This window comes from Tenrec ecaudatus, chromosome 4 (assembly GCF_050624435.1).
Source record: "Tenrec ecaudatus isolate mTenEca1 chromosome 4, mTenEca1.hap1, whole genome shotgun sequence".
NCBI classification, from domain to species: domain Eukaryota; kingdom Metazoa; phylum Chordata; class Mammalia; order Afrosoricida; family Tenrecidae; genus Tenrec; species Tenrec ecaudatus.
This window is the reverse complement of record NC_134533.1, coordinates 126,057,194-126,076,532: the sequence shown is the minus strand read 5'-3', so window position 1 is coordinate 126,076,532 and position 19,339 is coordinate 126,057,194. Positions and strand designations below refer to the sequence as shown.

Genomic DNA, 19,339 nt, shown 5'->3' with positions numbered 1-19,339 from the left:
CAATTGTATACAGCACATCTGTACATTCTTTGCACTCATCAATTTCAAAGCTCTCCACATAAGCCCTTTGCATCAGGTCCTCTTTTTTCCCCTCCCTCTCCCCTCCCCCCTCCCTCATGAGCCCTTGATAATTTATAAATTATTTTGTTATATCTTGCCCTGTCCCGTGTCTCCCTTCACCCCCTTTTCTGTTGTCCGTCCCCCAGGGAGGAGGTCACATGTAGATCCTTGCAATCAGTTCCCTCTTTCCAACCCACTCACCCTCTGCCCTCCCAATACCGCCACTCATACCCCTGGCCCTGGAGATATCATCCACCCAGAATTCCCTGTCTCCATGGGTTTGGAATTTTATTAAAAATGTTTCTGTATCAATTGATATGAATATGTAGTTTATCTTTTATTTATGTGGTGGCTTACAGTGATTGTTTTTCTTTTTATTGTAACATCTTTGCATGCATGTACACACATGTTGATATGATTTCATTCTATTGGCTAAGATTTTGTTGAGAGTTTTACATCTATATTTATAAGGGAATAAATTACAATAGGTCTGTAATTTTCTAGTCTGCTACATTTTCAACTTTGTTGGAATACTGTCATTCATAGTATTGTGTTATCTTTTTCATTTCATTTTGTTCAGTTGTGATGGTTATCTTTTCATTTCTTATTCTTGATTTTTGCATTATCTTTTCCTGTTTGGTGTGCATCTTGATTGCTATTAATGTTCCTCTGAGTACTACTGCTATATCCCAAAGATTCTGTTATATTTTCTTTTTGTTCTCATTTGTTTCTAGGATTTTTAATTTTAATTCCTTATTTCTTCAATTACGCAGCAATTTTTAAGTAGTGTGTTTGTTCCATTTGCATGTATTGGCTATTTTTTTGTCCTGGTTCTTCTTATTTCTAATTTTTGTCTTTTGATTTTTATCTTTTTGTTTAAGATGTGCTTCTTCTAAGCAGCATATGAGTCCCGTTTTCTCCCCCCACAATTATAAGGGTTTATTAAGGAAGTTAATAGGTTATCACAATTCAAGATAGTAAACAATAAGGATACAGTGTTGGTCCACATCAATACCTGTCTTTAGATAGCAAGCTAGTTTTTCAGATTCCCAGCCCCATTTTACCTTGGCCTCTGCCTTTATAAACCAGGAAGTCTTGCTGCTCTATCTCACAGCATCATATTTTCAGTGCTATGCTGTTTCTCTTGCTCTTCCATAGGCTCCGTGCCAGTCCTTGGTCTTAGCCTCCACCACTTCAGACAGAAACCTGAAACTTGTTCCTCCAATAGTCCTGGGCTTTTTTTCTCTCTTTGATGCTACTTCAAAGAGGTCAAGGTGAACAGAACAAGGGAATACTGCATGGTTTAAAGTCTGGAAAATTGTGCATCAGGGCTGTATCCTCTCACCATACTTGTTCAATCTGCATGCTGAGCAAATCATCAGAGAAGCTGGATTATATGAAGAAGAGTGTGGCAACAGGATTGGAGGAAGGCTTATCACACAGATAACATGTGAAAAGGACTTGAAGCACTTACTGGTGAAGACTATAGATTTCAATATGGATTACAACACAATATAAAGAAGATTGAATCATCACAACTGGACCAATAGGAGAAAAGGTTGAAGTTGTTTGTGAAGGATAAGGATCCACAATCAATGCTCATGGAAGCAGCAGTCCCCAGATCAAAAGACATATTGTATTAGGTATGGACTAAGGTACACCTGACCCAAGCCATGGTATTCTCCATTGTATAATATGAATGTAAAAGTTAGGTATTGAATAAGGAAAACCGTAGAATAGATCAATATTAATTTTGGTGCTGGAGAAGAATACTTAAGTATTCTTGGACTGTTAAAAGGGCAAACTCATCCGTATTGGAAGAAGTAATGCCAGGGGAAAGGATGGCAAGACTTCATCTTATATACTTTTGACATATTGTTAGGAAAGACCAGTCCTTGGAGAAGGACATCATGTCTGGTAAAGTGGAGGGATGGCAAAAAGAGGAAGGCCCTCAATGAGATGGACTGACACGGTGGCTGCAGCTATGGGTTCAGGCATAGGAACAATTTTGAGGATGGCACATGATCTGTAGTGTTTCATTCTGTTGTGCATAAGGTGGTCTTGAGTTGCAGCCAACTATCAACAACACCTAACAAAACCACAAACAAAATTATAAAATACTACTAAAAAAAGACCAACCTAAATGAAGGAATTGTTCCATGCTTGTGGATAAAATTTTTTTTAAAAATCATTGCCATCGAGTGAATGATAACTTATAGCAATCCTCTGTGGGTTTCTTTACCAGTAACTGTTTACAGAAGTAGAAAGCCCAGTCTTTCTCCCATGGAGATGTTGGTGGTTTTGAACTGCTGATCATGTGGATTACAGTCCAATGTGTAACCACTACACCAGCAGGTCTCCTAATTCTGTGGATAAGAAGGTTTAATATTGTGAAAATGTCACTACTCCCCAAAACAAACTATAAATATAATGAAATTCCATTTGAGATACCAATTTCATTCTTCAAGGAAATGAAAAAGCTAATTAACAATTTTATATGAAAAGGAAAATAGACCAGGATAAGGAAGGAACTACATAAGAACAATAAAGTATGATACTTTTCACCTCCCATTCTCTGAATCCATTACAAAGTCACAATAGTCAAAATAGCTTGGTACAATGATAGATGAATGAAAAACAACAAAAAACCCCAAAGTAAATCAAACCACCTACAGGCAGCTAATGTTTGACAATGGGCCAAAAAAATATTAAGTGGGAGAAGAGAAAGTCTCTTTTACAAATGGTGCTGGCAGATTTGGGTTTCCATCTACAGAAGAACGAAACAGGACCACATATACAAAACTGAACACAAAACCTAAATGAAATCCTCCAGCTATAAATGAAAAAAACAGGGACAAAATTATGGGCCCTAAAACAGAGCAAAAAATATTGCCAAACATTAAGGAAGGAAAAAACACGGCAGAAAACAAAACAGATAACTGTTTTGGGACATACTAAAAATAAGTCTTATGTGCATAAAAGAGAACTGACAGACTGGTGAAAAATGTGAAGAAATGTGTACAATCATTAGTCATCTAAGAGACACAAATCAAAACAAATTATGATCATTTAACAACAAAGTTAAAAAAATCAGAAAACAATAAGTGACAGAGGTGTAGAGAGATTCGGGCCCTCATACACTCTTGGTGGCATTGTAAAAAGGTGCTGCTGCCATGGGAAGCAGCATGGTAATACCTCTACCTTGGAACAGTATTTTATATGATTCGGTAATCCCTTTACATTCTAGAGAAGTTAGGAATCACAATATGCATAGACATACGTACCCCTATGTTCGTCACAGCACTGTTCACAATAGGAGAAATATATAAACAACCAAATGCCCATCATTGAAAGATGGGATGAAGAAACTTTGGTATGTACACACAATGGAATACTAAGCATTACTAAAGAACAATTATAAAACTACAAAGCATTTCATGACATGGGTGGACCTGCAGAATATTAGGCTGCATGGAAGTATTCAATCACAAATGGGCAAAAAGTGTATAAGACTATTGTAATAAAGTAAAAATAAATACCAAGGTTTTCATACCAAAGGAAACTGATTTTAATGATTACTAAATGGGGGAGGGAAAAGGAGAGAAGATGAAATAATAGTCTAGACAATTGGACATCCCCTCACAGAAAGGTCACAAGGAAGGGATGAGTTAGCCACAGTGCAGTATAGCTCTGACAAAACATATAGCATTCCTTTAGTTCTTTAATCCTCCCCTCCCCCCCACACACACTGTCATGACCCCAGTCTGCCTTATAAATCTACATGATAGACTAGAGCATGTACACTGATACAGATAAGAGCTCTTGACACAGAATCCAGGACAGATAAACCCCTCAGGAACAATAACTGGATTAACAATACCATGAAGGTAGAGAGAAAATGTCCGGGGAGAAAAGGGGAACCGATCACAATGATCACCATGATGGCGCCCCCTCCCCAGAGGGTTGAACAACAGAAATGTGGGTCAAGGAAGACAATGGATGGTGTAAGATAGGAACATAATAATAATTTATAATTTATCAAGGGTTCACAAGAGTAGGAGGATCCTAAACTGGAAAAAAAATTACTTATGCCCCCCTGGCAATTAAGAACTTTGATGCGATAGATGAAACTCTAGGATAAGGTATAGGTAACTACTTTGGGTAGGGTAATAGCTACCCAATGGTGGGGTAATAGCTCCTCAACGGTGTCACTCACTCTGTGAAACATTGCTTTAGCAGGGTAGACAGGTGTTAACTTGGGTAAAGGAGAAGGCAGTATTATATGAGAGGGAGACAATAACTCAAAGGGAAAGGGGTCAGAGCAAACTACATTCAATCATTGATTTTTAAATTAGAATTTGCATGGACATGGATGCTAAATTCCTTAATGAAGTAGTAGCAAAATAAATCCAGCCTTATATAAACGGGTATTAAATCAACTGGGGTTTATCCTAGTGAGAAATAGTGTGAGGCCACATCTTAGTTTCTCTTACTACAAAAGAAAGGAGAAAGAATTAAACTCCTACAGCTGATTTCCATTAGGCAGAAGTCAACATGCTTCTCCATATCCATCTTCTTTACACTATTCTGGCACCTGCCCATAGCAACCTAATCTCTGCTGGGTTCAATAATTTGTTGCAGTGGCAAGAAAGAATTGACAGACAATAATCATTATTATAATGGTTAAATAGGGAACATAACAGATTACAAATCAGATTCAGAAAACATTAAGAATATGGTTGTCCCCAGTGCCTGTTAGCAGACACATCTCAGTCCTGAGTCTCAGCCATGTGGTCCCTGTCCTCTGCTCTGTTTTGGGAAGTGTTACAATAAAATTCCTTTCTTTACTGTCCAAAAGGCACTCTACTCTGTAAGCCAACTTTCTGCTGAAGGCACTCAGCTTTACACATTTCCTGATCAAGGAAGTCTACTGTTATGACTCGTGGTCATTTGTGCTTCTCCACAAAGAGATCTCCAATATGCTTCACTCATGGCTCTTCATTTTAAGTGAAAATGGTATTTTCTTTTCCACTCTAAGATCTTTATATTTAGTGGAAGGGCAAAACTGACGAATCCCCTCATGAGAGTACTACACAGCTTATTTCCCTGCTCACCCAGTCATTTGGTGGGAGTTGCAAAGACTATGGATAGAAGAGAAATAGCAAGTAATTTCACTTCATTGCACCTAGGAATGCAAATGTTAAACCATTAATATTTGAAAATAATCATATTAAAAGATTTTAAAAGGAAAAAATTACAAGGGTTTCAAAAAGTTCATGAAAAAGGAGAATTAAGTGGTAATAGATTTTTTCCCTATGAACTTTTGAAATCTCTCATATGTTAAATGTTGTAGAAAAACAACTTGCATAGGAGGAGTCAACTTGGTGCCCAAGTAAGCTGCACATACTGAGAGCTCTTTTGTGGAAGGTGGGCCTAGTGTCCAAGACTAGTGGGAGGATTCTGGTGAGTGAGGGGACCCTTAGGACAACCCCAACCACCACCACCATGCATCTGCCCTGAGCTGAAGCCCCAGGAGATCTGACATCTGATGCGTGGGGCATCTCCTCTGGGCTGGTTGGGCTCCTCCTGCATGTCACTGCTACCCTACCCCACCCCCAGGGCCGACCTTGATGCCAGAAGCTGCTTGGCTTCCCTGTCAAGACCCACACAGCTATGGCAGGAATTCCTTGCAGCAGCTGCCCACTTGTAGCACTCCCCTTGGAGAGGTGCCCCTTTCCCCTCTCTCCACTTGGCAGCGCTTGAGTCGCTCCTTCCATTCACCCAGGGCATCAGGCAATGACCTGTAGTCTACACAAAGCAGGTTAGGTGACCCGCAAAAGGTTGGGGGGGGGCAATGGGCCCCTGAGTGGGCCCCCCACCCCCACATCATTGCCTGAGACCTGTTCACCTGCAGCCAACTACCTGCCTGCTTCTGATGCTCCACTCCTCCAGCAGGCACAAGCCCAAGGCACTACCTTGCATTGGTCCCCCTTCCTTCCCTGTCCCCCTTCCTTTCCTTCCCCCCTTACTGGCCCCCTGTTCCCTCAGGGCAGCCCATGCCCTCCCACTGGCTTAGCTCCTGCCAGCAGCAGTTCCCTAGTGTCCCAGGCTGGTGGGGAGCATGGGTAGTGCATCCTCTCCCCACACAAGCCTGGCTATGGAGCCCAGAGGATAAGCAAGCAGGTCTTCCCAAGCCACACTACCTCAGACTCCAAAGCAGTCAATGCCCACCAATTGGCCCCCTCAGCCTTCTCATTGCACAATGGTCTCCTCCACTCATGTCACATACAGCAGTAGTAGCCTGTCCCACACCAGCATGATGCTCCAAATCATGAATTTAACAGCTGCCCCCACACCTATTTTGTCTACCCCCTTCACAGTTGCACTCGCTGTGCCATGCACAGACACCCTGCAGAGGCCCTCCCCAGGCACCTGCACCAAGATGCTCAGATTGTTTTGCCCTTGATCATTCCCCCTCCCGTGGCAGAGGCCTTTCCCACCTTTGTCTTTTATTAGGCATCTTTAAAATTTTTTTTTAATTAAACAAGAGAAACACCTACTAATCATGGCCTAACAGCCCAGTTCAAAGCAGCCCAGGGCATACATGCCGGCTCCAGCCCCACTCCAGTCACTGAAACTCCTCACTACTGTTGGCCACTGAATCACCATGGAACCCTATAAATACAGCAGTTTGACCAACCTCTATAGTAGGCCACAGGCAGCCCTGTAAGCACTCTTTTTTTTTTTAATTAAATAATTTTATTGGGGGCTTGTACAACTCTTATCACAATCCACACATACATCCATTGTGTCAAGCACTCCTGTAAGCACTCATAAATAACAAAGAGAAAGAACTCAGGGTCCCCAGTTCTCCCAGAAACATTGGTGCCTACCTCCACAAAGGGGTCACAGAAGCATCAGCAAACCACATCACTCTCAACAAAAACCCAGAGAGACAAGACACAATAGCAGAGTTAATGACGCTCACAGAAGAATCAGACGCGATCTGCCACAAACAGAAATCTTCAGAAAGCTGCTTGGAGTAATGTAGTAGGTGAGGGAAGCAATTCAGAATAAGGATGCAATGATAGAGGAGATGTACAATTGAGGGGATGAATTCCACTATAGAGGGCATGAAGCCCACACACCAAATGGAAATACATGTTCTAAAGGATGAGGTAGTAGAAATTACACACAAGATCACAGAATTTCCGTTTAGACCAGAGGAGGCAGAGAAGCATGTCAGTTATCTTGAGGATACTCCAGAAGACCTCAGCAAATGAGAAAGACAGGCAAATACGGTAATAAGAGAGGCAGAAGGTAACCTGAGTTCATTGACAGATGCTATGAAGAGGAGTGATATGAAGATAATTGGTTTACCGGAGTAGGATGCAAAGAAATAATTGACAGCTAAAATAGCAAAGGAATTTCTGCAAGTAAACTGTCCCACCTTAATGAATGAGAATTAAACACTCATACAAGAGGCGAGAGGACACCAACTAGACTAAATCCCAAGAAGTCACCAAGACAAATAATAGTTAAAATATCCAACTTTGAGAACAACATGGCTGGCCCCACTTTGAGAAATGATGTCCCTCAGTGACTAAGGGCAATACAGGGGACAGCACCAGAGACACAGTGTGGGAATTGCACCTGACCTGATCCCACCACACCGAGGCAAAGCACTGGGGGAGTGCAGCGGAACAGCAAGGGAATGGAGTGGCAAGGTCCCCAGGGAATGCTGAAAGTGGACTTTGGGGCCAGGGCGTGGTGCCCCAACAGACTGGACTGGAAAACGCTCCTAAGGGCCAGCAAACGATTCCTGAACTAACTACAAGCTTTTCTCTTGTGTTTTGTTCTTTATCAGTGGTTTGTTTTTGTTGTTTTGTTGTCTGGTTGTATACTGTTGCTTTGTTTTCGTGCATGTTAGTGTCTCCACAGGTCTGTCTGAATAGGACAGACTGAATGAACTATCTGGAGGAAAAACAACGGGACCGACAGTTCCGGGGGGACTTGGGGTGGGGGAGATAGGGGGGTTAAGGAAGTGGTGTTAACAAACACAGGGACAAGGGAAAAACATGGGACCCAAAATGGTAGAGAGGGGGAAGTGGCAGGCCTGGTGGGAAATGATCAAGGGTAAGGTTGCTTAGAGAAGAAGTATACTCTAGCCCAGGTGGCGATGAAGCATGGTAGTAGGGCAGGAGGAAAGTCAAGGGAGATGGAGGAAAGAGCTAGGAGTCAAAGGGCATTTATGGAGGTCTAGACAAAGACATGTACATGCAAATATATATAGGAGGATGGGGAAATAGATCTATGTGTCTATATTTATAGGTTAAGTATTAAGGTGGCAGAAGGACCTTGGGCCTCTACTCAAACACTCCCTCAATGCATGAATACTTTCTTTTATTAAATTGGAACTCTATGATGCTCACTCTCCCGACACAACTGCTGGAGTCAAAGTGGGTGAACAAGCAAATGTGGTGAAGAAAGCTGATGGTGCCCGGCTATCAAAAGAGATAGTGACTGGGATCTTAAAGGCTTGAAGATAAACAAGCGGCCATCTAGCTCAGAAGCAACAAAGTCCACATGGAAGAACACACCAGCCTGTGTGATTGAGTGGTCCCGAAGGGATCAGTTATCAGACATCAAAGAACAAAAAATCATATCATTGACTGCACACCTCCATGATAGGATCGCTGAAGACAAATGGGTGCATAAGCAAATGTGGTGAAGAAAGCTGATAGTGCCCGGCTATCAAAAGAGATAGTGTCTGGGGTCTTAAAGGCTTGAAGGTGAACAAGCGGTCATCTAGCTCAGAAGCAACAAAGCCCACATGGAAGAAGCACACCAGGCAGTGCGATCACGAGGTGCCAAAGGGACCAGGTATAAAGCACCATGCAAAAAAAAAGAGATATGTGTGTATGTGTGTGTATATATATGTGTATATATAAGTATGTATATATGTGTGTGTATATATATGCATATATATATGTGTGTGTGTGTGTGTGTATATATATACCATATTGAATGAAGGGGGAAGTGCAGAGTGGAGACCCAAGGCCCAAGTGTCGGCCAATGGAGATCCCCTCATAGAGGGGTTTAGGAGAGGAGATGGGTTAATTAGGGTGCGAGGTAGTACCGATGAAGAACACAGCTTTCCCCCAGATGCTGGATGCTTCCTCCCCCCAACTACCATGATCCGAATTCTACCTTGAAGGACTGGATAGGGCAGAGGTTGTACACTGGTACATATGAGGGCTGGAGGCACAGGGAATCCAGGGTGGATGACACCTTCAGGACCAAGGGTGTGAGGGGCGATGCTGGGAGAGTGGAGGGTGAGTGGGTTGGAAAGGGGGAACTGATTACGAGGATCCACATGTGACCTCCTCCCTGGGAGAAGGACGGCAGAGAAGGGGTGGAAGGGAGACTCCGGATAGGGCAAGATATGACAAAATAACGATGTATAAATTACCAAGGGCACATGAGGGAGGGGGGAAGGGGAGGGAGGGGAAAAAAAAGAGGACCTGATGCAAAGGGCTTAAGTGGAGAGCAAATGCTTTGAGAATGATTGGGGCAGGGAATGTATGGATGTGCTTTATACAATTGATGTATGTATATGTATGGATTGTAATAAGAGTTGTATGAGTCCCTAATAAAATGTAAAAAAAAAAGAAAAGATGAGAAAAAAAAGAAAATGATTAGGGAAAAGAATGTGCAGATGTGCTTTATACAATTGATGTATGTATATGTGTGGACTGTGATAAGAGTTGTATGAGCCCCTAATAAATTGTTTTAAAAAAAACAACAACAAAAAATATCCAACTTTGAGGAAAACCATTTTCCCCTCTGTATTTGTAATCAACAATTAAAATGAAATAAATTTCACTTAAAATCGTGAATTTCAATCAGCCTAGTCCAGTCAATCCCTGCTGCGAATTTGCAAAGTCCACCCCAGAGAAAATAAAGTAGAATTTATATTTCAAGAAGATCTATTAGATTCAGCTAAGGAGCATATCAAAATGTGCATTCTGATTCAGCATATGGGGTGGAAATGTGTGTTCTCAGTAGGAGGTTGAATTTGAAGGGCCTGATTGAAAGCTTTAACAAATCAAAAACACAAAATATCTAGGAATACACTTAACATATCATGTATATTATAAACCATAAAGTAATGTTGACAAAATCGAAAAGCCTAAAGAGAGATATACAATGTCTATGATTACAAGGGCACCATATTAAGATGTCATTTTCTCAAAACAGATGAACAGATATCCAAGTCAATTATTTTGGTAGGCTTTTCTATAAAATCTAACAAAATAAATTCAAAGTTTATTTAAAAATAAAAAGAACCAAAAACCACCAAAGCAATTTTCAAAAGAGAAACTAGCTGGAGAACTTAGTCAATCCAATTATAAGAATTATTATGAAACGGCAGTAATAAGGTAAGACAGTGTGACCCAAATGGTTTCAATGACAATTTGAATCAAACATTTAAGGAAGAAATAATACTCATATGAACTCTTCCACAAAACAGAAAAGGAATACTTTCTAAATCATTTAAAGAAGAAATTATGTCCCATATCCCAAACTTGATAAATGTACTAAAAGAAAACTGTAGACAAACGACTAGATATTTATGTCTCATAATCACAGACACAAAAATCTTTTAAAACAGTCTAGTAAATAAAATTAACAATACATAAAAATGATAATACATCATGAACAAGCAGAGTTTAAACCCAGGAATGCAATTTTCAAAGGAAATGTAATTCATATTAACAGAGAAAGAGAGAAAAAATCATTTCAGTTAGAGAAAGATTATATTGCATATTATTCTGCATATGTAATGATTACCAAGAAAGACACATTTTTCCCCCCATGGGGAAAAAACAAGCCTTTTACAAATAGTGCTGATTTAACTCCACAGAAAAATAACAACACATAATTCTTTCCTCACATCATAAATAAAATTATTGAGTGAATAATAAACATAAACAATACCTAAAACTATGAAATTATCCATAAAAACAAAGGTGAAACTCTTTGAGACACTGGAGCAGGTAAATATATTTTATAGATCATAAGATTCTTAAACCATAAAGGATAATATCAACAACTTGCATTTGTAAGTCCAACATCATTAGTCATTAGAGAAATCCAAACAAAGTCATGATTATTTTGCTTTTATGGAACACTGAGTTTCTGTCTACAGTAATGAAGAAATCACATTGATAAGAATAAGGTTTCATGGCTGTTGATTTATGTTAATTAACTGTACAGATATAAAATGACAAATTAATGTGTCAAGTATTTGCAATTATAAAAACACAGCTTTTAAGGTTACTTATGTACAAGCACCTTGCATGATGAGGTTTCTGTTTAGAGACTAGTTACCATGGCTTCCAGGGACATCTCAGTTAATTAGCCCAATACTGTGTTTAGTGCATCTATTCTACCTCCTAATTCAAAAATCTGCCTGGATTTTTGAAAGCAAGCAGAGGCCATCCAAGGTACAACTAATCTTTCCTTAAACACATCAACAAAGGAAGAATAGCCATGAATAGAAGGAGGAAATTAAATGTGTAGTTAGTTGCCTCCATTGAACAACTGGCTCTTTTGCCATGAGACCAGGAAAACTAGATGATATGTGTTAATCAAAGATTACGTAACACAATCCTGATAAAAAGGGAGAAAATGTAACAATTTCAAATGTTTGTAAGATCCATAAGATCTAGTGCTACAGAGATGAAAACTATTGTACTTAAATTTGAATTCTTCAAACAACTCTCTCAATTTTAAGAAGGTTAGACTTTGTGCTTTTAAGATTTACCTATATGGGATCAAACTGAACCAGGAAAGCAAAAGATTAAATAGGAAACATAAGGGACAGTGAATTTATGTTTAGGAAGGAACTCAGAAAAGCAGACTAAATGGTTGCAGAACTTGTAGAATATAATCAAAGTCATTGAATTGTAGAGATAAAAACTATTGAATTAGTGCATGTATACTCTATGCATATTTTCAATAAAAGAGGAAATAAATTAAAATTTTAAAAAGAAGAAAAAGAAATGGGCAAAAAATACAGAAAACAATATTCAACATCGTTAGTCATCAAGAGAGTAATAATTGCATAGATCAGAGCTTCCCAGACGGAAGGGCCCTGTGGGGGTCTTCAAAACCAGATATGTATTTGTTATCCTGCATTATGAGCTCGAGTAAAAATGTTTTTTCATTGCCAAGGGAGCACTAAGTTTTTAAAATTTTCTGAAAAGGTGGCAGTAGGCCAAGTTTGGGAGCCTATAAGATAGAAAATATAAAACTTACTCACTGCCATTAATTAAGTCAAGGCCAACTCACAGTGACCCAATAGGAAACAGTAGAATTATCCCTGTGTGTTTCTGAGACTAACCTTTAACCAGAGTAGAAAGCTCTGTCTTTCTCCAGTGAAAAGGTGGTGGTTTTCAAGTGCTGACCTTGTGGTTAGCAACCCAATGTGTAACCACTACCACGCTTAGATAAATAAAAGAATGTAAATATATTTTTCTTCTTTTCGACCCTTAACTGATATAAAAGACAGCTGCAAAAAAATAATCACGAATGATTGTCTTTGGCATAAAACATATATAAAGATGTCATATATAAATAACAAAAACAGCACAAAGGAGGTATGAGAAAATAGAATTATATTAAGGCAAAAATTATACCAGAGAGTAACTTGAATCCCCCAGAAGAAATGAAGTGTAGTAAATATGGTAACTACATGTTAACATAAGGTTCTATAAATGTGTTTTAGTTCTTTTTCTATTATTTTTGTCTCCTCACTTCTTTTAAAGTCTTATTACTATACAAAGCAATAATTTTAATACCGTGTTAAAGGATCTGGTGTCCCTAGATGGTGCAAATGGTTAAATGGTGTGGCTGCTAATCAGAAAGTTGGGAGTTTGAGTCCACTCAGAGCACCTCAATAGAAAAAGAGAAAAATCAACCACTGAATCCCTACAATGCATAGTTTTCCACTGAAAATCATAGAGGTACAATAAGAATCAATTTGGCAACTAGTGGTTGTAGTGTAGGTTTTTTTGTTTGTTTTTTATTAGGGGCTCATACAACTCTTATCACAATCCATACATATATATACATCAATTGCATAAAGCACATCTGTGCATCCTTTGCCCTAATCATTTTCAAAGCATTTGCTCTCCACTTAAGCCCTTTACATCAAGTCCTCTTTTTTCCCCTCCCTCCCCGCTCCCTCCTCCCTCATGAGCCCTTGATAATTTATAAATTATTATTTTGTCATATCTTGCCCTATCAGGCGTCTCCCTTCACCCCCTTCTCTGTTGTCCATCCCCCAGGAAGGAGGCCACATGTAGATCCTTGTAATCAGTTCCCCCTTTCCAACCCACTCACCCCCTACTCTCCGAGTATCGCCCCTCACACCCCTGGTCCTGAAGGTATCATCCACCCTGGATTCCCTGTACCTCTAGCTCCTATATGCACCAGTGTACAACCTCTGCTCTATCCAGACTTGCAAGGTAGAATTTGGATCTCGGTAGTTGGGGGGCAGGAAGCATCCAGGATCTGGGGGAAAGCTGTATTCTTCATCGGTGCTACATAGCACCCTGACTGCCTCATCTCCTGCCCTAGACCCCTCTGTGAGGGGATCTTCAGTGGCCGGAAAATGGGCTTTGGGTCTCCACTCTGCACTTCCCCCTGCATTCAGTATGGTAAGATTTTTTTTAATGATGATGCCTTATACCGGATCCCTTTGACACCTCGTGATCGCACAGGCTGGTGTGCTTCTTCCATGTGGGCTTTGTTGCTTCTGAGCTAGATGGCCGCTTGTTTACCTTCAAGCCTTTAAGACCCTAGACACTATCTCTTTTGATAGCCGGGCACCATCAGCTTTCTTCGTCACATTTGCTTATGCACCCATTTGTCCTTGGCAATCGTATCATGGAGGTGTGCAGCCAATGGTACGATTTTTTGTTCTTTGATGCCTGATAACTGATCCCTTCGGGATCACGCAATCACACAGGCTGGTGTGTTCTTCCATGTGGGCTTTGTTGTTTCTGAGCTAGATGGCCGCTTGTTTATCTTCAAGCCTTTAAGATCCCAGACGCTATCTCTTTTGATAGCCGGGCACCATCAGCTTTCTTCACATTTAATTGTTCACCTGCTTTGGCTTCAGCAGTTGTGTCGCGAGGGTGAGCATCATAGAATGCCAATTTAGTAGAATAAAGTATTCATGCATTGAGGGAGTACTTGAGTAGAGGCCCAAGGTCCTTCCGCCACCTTATTACTAAACCTATATATATAGACATATAGATCTATTTCCCCATCCTCATATATATATTTGCATGTACATGTCTTTGTCTACACCTCTATAAATGCCCTTTGCCTCCTAGCTCTTTCCTCTATTTCCCTTTATTTTCCTCCTGCCCCACTATCATGTTCCGTCCCCACCTGGATTACAGCTATACCTCTTCTTTATGTTACCTTACCCTTGATCATTCCCTACCAGGCCTGCCACTCCCCCATCACCACCAATTTGGATCCCATTTTGTTCCCTTGTCCCTGGGTTAGTTAACACCACTTCCTTATCCCCCACCTCCCCCTATCCCAAGTCCCCCCAGAACTGTCGGTCCCATTGTTTTTCCTCCAGATAGTTCATCCAGCCTGTTTTATAAAATAGAGAGTACAAAGGTAGAAGAAGGGAATGGAACTATATTAAAGGGGAAAGCATCTATATTTCATTGGAGTTCTCTTAGTATTTAAGAAAGTAACTCTAAATACAAATTTATATTTTTAAAGAGTAAAATAATTTAAATGGCACACTAGAAACTCTAATAAACATTGCTCACCTGCTGACAGTTCCCAAATATATCTTCAGTTTAAACCTTTGCTCTGAAATCCAAGTACCTTTTTGACATCTGCATTTAGGTATATATAATGGTAGCCTTCTTTAGCCATCTCTGTGAATCCCTTCAGTTGCTCACGCTAATCGTCTTTAAGTCATTCTTTGTGCCATCTCTATCTCTCTTTTTAGACCCAATGCATTAGTTCCCTCAACCTCAGAGTTTCAAAATCCAATTACCTCTCACAACCACCAGTTCTTAGCCTAGGTCACGCACGGGGGTCTGCCAACTGCGGCTCAGGAGCCATATGCAATCCATGTGGCTCTGAAGTACAACTGCAACAACTTAAAGGATATTATTCACATAATGGTGATTTCATGTGTTTTTAAAAATATATTTCTGGCTCTCAAATAATTTCAAATTTTTGTAAGGGCAGAAGTGTCCTGGAAATCAGAGAAGTTTGCTGACCCCTGGTCTAGACTAAGCTAGACACATAAGTCATCTAGATAACTCCAAGCATCCCCTAATTAAGCTCTCTCAGCAGTACCCTTACTATCCTCTTGCCCCTTCCCCCACCCCAGCCCCAGTTTATTCAGCAACCAGATGGATCCTTTTAAAACATTCGTCAGATAATATCTATACCTCTACTCAAAATCCTCCAAAGGTTCTCCAACAATTTTGAGTAAAAACACAAGCATTGAACTGGCCTTGTAGCTGTATGATCTCATATCTGAGCTTGTGTACAAAGTATCCACTCTGTCAGAAAAGATCTTTCCACAGATATCCACATGACTTGCTTTCTGAACATCATCAATCAAGTTATTTTTCAAATGTCACTTCCCAGCGAGAACTTCCCTGACTGCCCTAATTCAAATTTCAATTTCTATCCTAGACCCCCACACCCATTTCCCGTTCCTTTTTCTCTATAATACTTATCAACTTCTAATATGTAATTTGTTAATAATTTGCTTATTGTATCTCCCACATTAAAATGTATTTATTACTGTAGGGCTAGCACCTACAACATTTTAGGCCCTTCAATATTTATTAAAGCAAAGATAGTGGGGAGGGAGAAAAAGAGATAGAAGGAAGTTAAACTGATTTACATTTTATAACCAGTATCTTTAAAAAAATCAAACACATAAAATTAAAATTAGCGTAAAAAATCTGAAAATATTACTTACCAAAATCCATCCTATCTTTATGGTTTCTTTGAAGCAAACCCAAAAGGAGATTAGCCAAAAAAGGAGATGTTTCTCTGGGAATACTGAGGGAAAGAAAAAAAAAGAAAACACTAAGTCGTGAGCATATATATATCATCTATGTGAAGTTTGCATTCATTATTATTTTGAATTCATTATTATTGTAATGTGAAATACATATGCCGTTTGCAAATATGTACTCGATGCACATCAAGAAAACCATGGTTAAAGTTTCATCTTAAAGGAATGGGGGGAAAAGTGAAATCACAAACTTTGAGGAAGATTTCTGTATTGTGCTTATTACTTTCTTTGACAGAGTGTATTGGTATGAAAGGTATTACAAAACCAGTCATGAGTTTTAATACAACTTCAACTTTGTAATAATAACAAAACCAATGCCATCAAGTCGATACTAACTCCTAATGCCACTATAGGAAGAGTAGAACTGTCTCGTACACTTTCCAAAGCTGTCATCTTTACAGAAGCAGACTACTGATGTTTTTTCTCCCCCTGAGGGGCTGGCGCTTTAAATCATTGACCTTAAATTATTAGCTAAGCACCAAACCACTGTGCCACCATGTCTCCTTTTCCTTAAACCAATTCTTTTTGGTACAGCGATTCTGCATATTCCATCTTCTTATGATTCTTCTTGCATCATTCAGTATTTTGCCCACAGAATTTTTCAATACAGAAATTAAAGGTTTAATTTTTTTTTCATTTCTTTCAGCTTGAAGTATGCTGTGTGCTCTTTACTTCTGGGTTTCTGATTTCAGGTCTTTTCAGATTTCATTATAATGCTTTACTTTGTCTTCTGGAGCTACCTTTTGAAAATTTCTGTTCAGCTCTTTTACATCATCTGTTGTAGCTAATCAACAGTTAAGAATAAATATCTGCTATGGAGCTGGCCCCAATCCCAACTACATAGACCACCCACCACCCCACCCCCAAAGAATCTACTTCAGAGGACAGCACTGAAGCTACAGTGAAGGGAGAGAGGCATCTCTGATCAAAACACACAGAAGCAAACAAAGAGGGAAGGAGAGAGAGTGGAACACATCCTGGCCCACCAAGCTCCAAGGACAATATTCCTGCTCAGAGCAGCCAATGAACAGAGAAGACCATACGGCTGGCCGCCATCACAAGACACGACATCCCTTACTGAGCCATAGTGCTACAAGGGACAACACTAGAAGAACAGCATGGTAACCGTGCCCCATCTGACCCCACCACTCCAGGGAGAAAGGCTAAGGGCATACAACAGAGAAACAAGGAGAGCAAAGCAATGAAGTGCCCAGGAAATACCAAAAATAGACTTTGGGACCAGAGCGTGGCACCCCATCAGACTTGGTCAGAAAACACTCCTAAAGGTCAACAAACTGACCTTAAACTATTTATAGACTTTTCTTATTTTTTGGTCAGTTTTGTTGTTTTTGTTTTCTTTTATTGTTTTGTTTTGCTGTGTTGTGTTTTTGTACTTACTATTGTCTCTGTGGGTCTATCTAGATAAGATATGCTGGATAAACAATCTGAAGGAAAAAACAATCTGGGGAGACAAGTGGAAGGGGAAGGAGAAGGCGGGGGGAAGGAAGTGGGTGTTAACAAACCCAGGGTCAAGGGAACAACAAGTTATTTAAAATCAATGGTGAAGAGGAGATAGGGTGCCTAGGAGGGCTTGATGGGGGCAATGTAACCGAGAGGAATTACTGAAACCCAAATAAAGGCTGAAAATGACAGTGGCACAAGAAGAAAGTAAAAGGAAATAGAGGAAAGAATTAGGAGGCAAGGGCATTTATAGAGGTCTAAATACAGGTATGTACATATATAAATATATCTATATAGAAAACAATGGGGAAATAGATCGATGTACATATATTTATAGATTTAGTATTAAGGTAGCAGACGGACATTGGATGTCTACTCAAGTACTCCCTCAAGGCAAGAACACTTTGTTCTAATAACCTGACATTCCGTGATGCTCACCTTCCCAACACGATCGTTGAAGACAAAATGGGTGCATAAGCAAATGTGGTGAAGAAAGCTAATAGTGCTCGGCTATCAAAAGATATAGCATCTGAGGTCATAAAGGTTTAAAGACAACCGAGTGCATCTAGCTGAAAAGTAACAAAGTCCATGTGGAAGAAGCATACCAGCCCACATGATCATGAGGTGTCAATGGGAGCACGTAGCAGGCATTAAAAACCGAGAACACAAAAAATCGTATCAATGTGAATGACGGGGAGGGTGGAGTGGGGACGAACACCCATTTGTAGACAACTGGACAATCCAGGTGCCGTATAGCACCAATGAAACATTCAGCTTTCCTCTAATTCTCTAATGCTTCCTTTCCTCCACTATCATGACCCCAATTCTACTTTACAAATCTGGCTAGACCACAGCATGTACATGGGCACAGGTAAGAGCTGGAAACTCAGGGAATCCAGGACAGATAAACCCTTCAGGACTGATATTGAGAGTAGTGATTCCAGGAAAGGACGGGGAATATGGGGAGAGGGGCAGGGAAGACAAAAGGAACCTATCACAATGACCTACATATAACCCCCTCCCATGGGGAAGAACAACAGAAAAGTGGGTGAAGGGAGACACTGGTCAGTGTTAAGACATGAAAAAATATAATAGTTTATAAATTATAAAGGATTGATGAGCGAGGGCGTGTGGAGAAGGGAAAGGACAAATGAGGAGCTGATACAAAGGTCTCAAGTAGAATGAAAATGTTTTGAAAATGATGATGGCAACAAATGTACAAATGTGCTTGACACAATGGATAGATGTAAGGGTTATGTTAAGAGCTGTATGAGTCCCCAATGAAATGATTAAAAATAAATAAATAAATATCTGAGCCTTTTCTGACATCAACTTTGAATTTTTCTGTAGTAGTTACATAATTTCATATCAACTTCATAAATAAGTATAGGGGTGCTGTATAGCCTGTCAATCAGATCACACAGCCTGATGATGCCTCCTTGTGGATATGGCCTTCTCATGAAGATTCTGGGAACTTCTTCTCTTTCTCCCTGGTAATCAGACCATCATTCTGCTGCTCGAGCTAGTTCTTTGCCTCAACTGTGTGCTGCACTACTTGTGGGCCAACCCAACCCATAGACCATGTAGCCCTGTCCTGTATTGCTAGAGCTTGAGGCTCCTTCAAGACCTGTTTTGCCATGTGTCACCATGGGTACATTAATAGAGCTCAGGAGCCCT

General features: G+C 40.1%; 1 protein-coding gene across 3 annotated transcripts in view; it reads right to left on the bottom strand.

Annotated features, from left to right (window-relative positions):
• Positions 1-19,339, bottom strand: part of ULK2 (unc-51 like autophagy activating kinase 2) — a 212,393-nt gene that overhangs the window by 151,271 nt on the left and 41,783 nt on the right. For all 3 annotated transcript variants that reach the window (XM_075546767.1, XM_075546766.1, XM_075546768.1), the window contains one exon: positions 16,103-16,185. In XM_075546767.1, the coding sequence (XP_075402882.1) occupies positions 16,103-16,185 (83 nt within the window). The remainder of the gene's footprint in view (positions 1-16,102; positions 16,186-19,339) is intronic.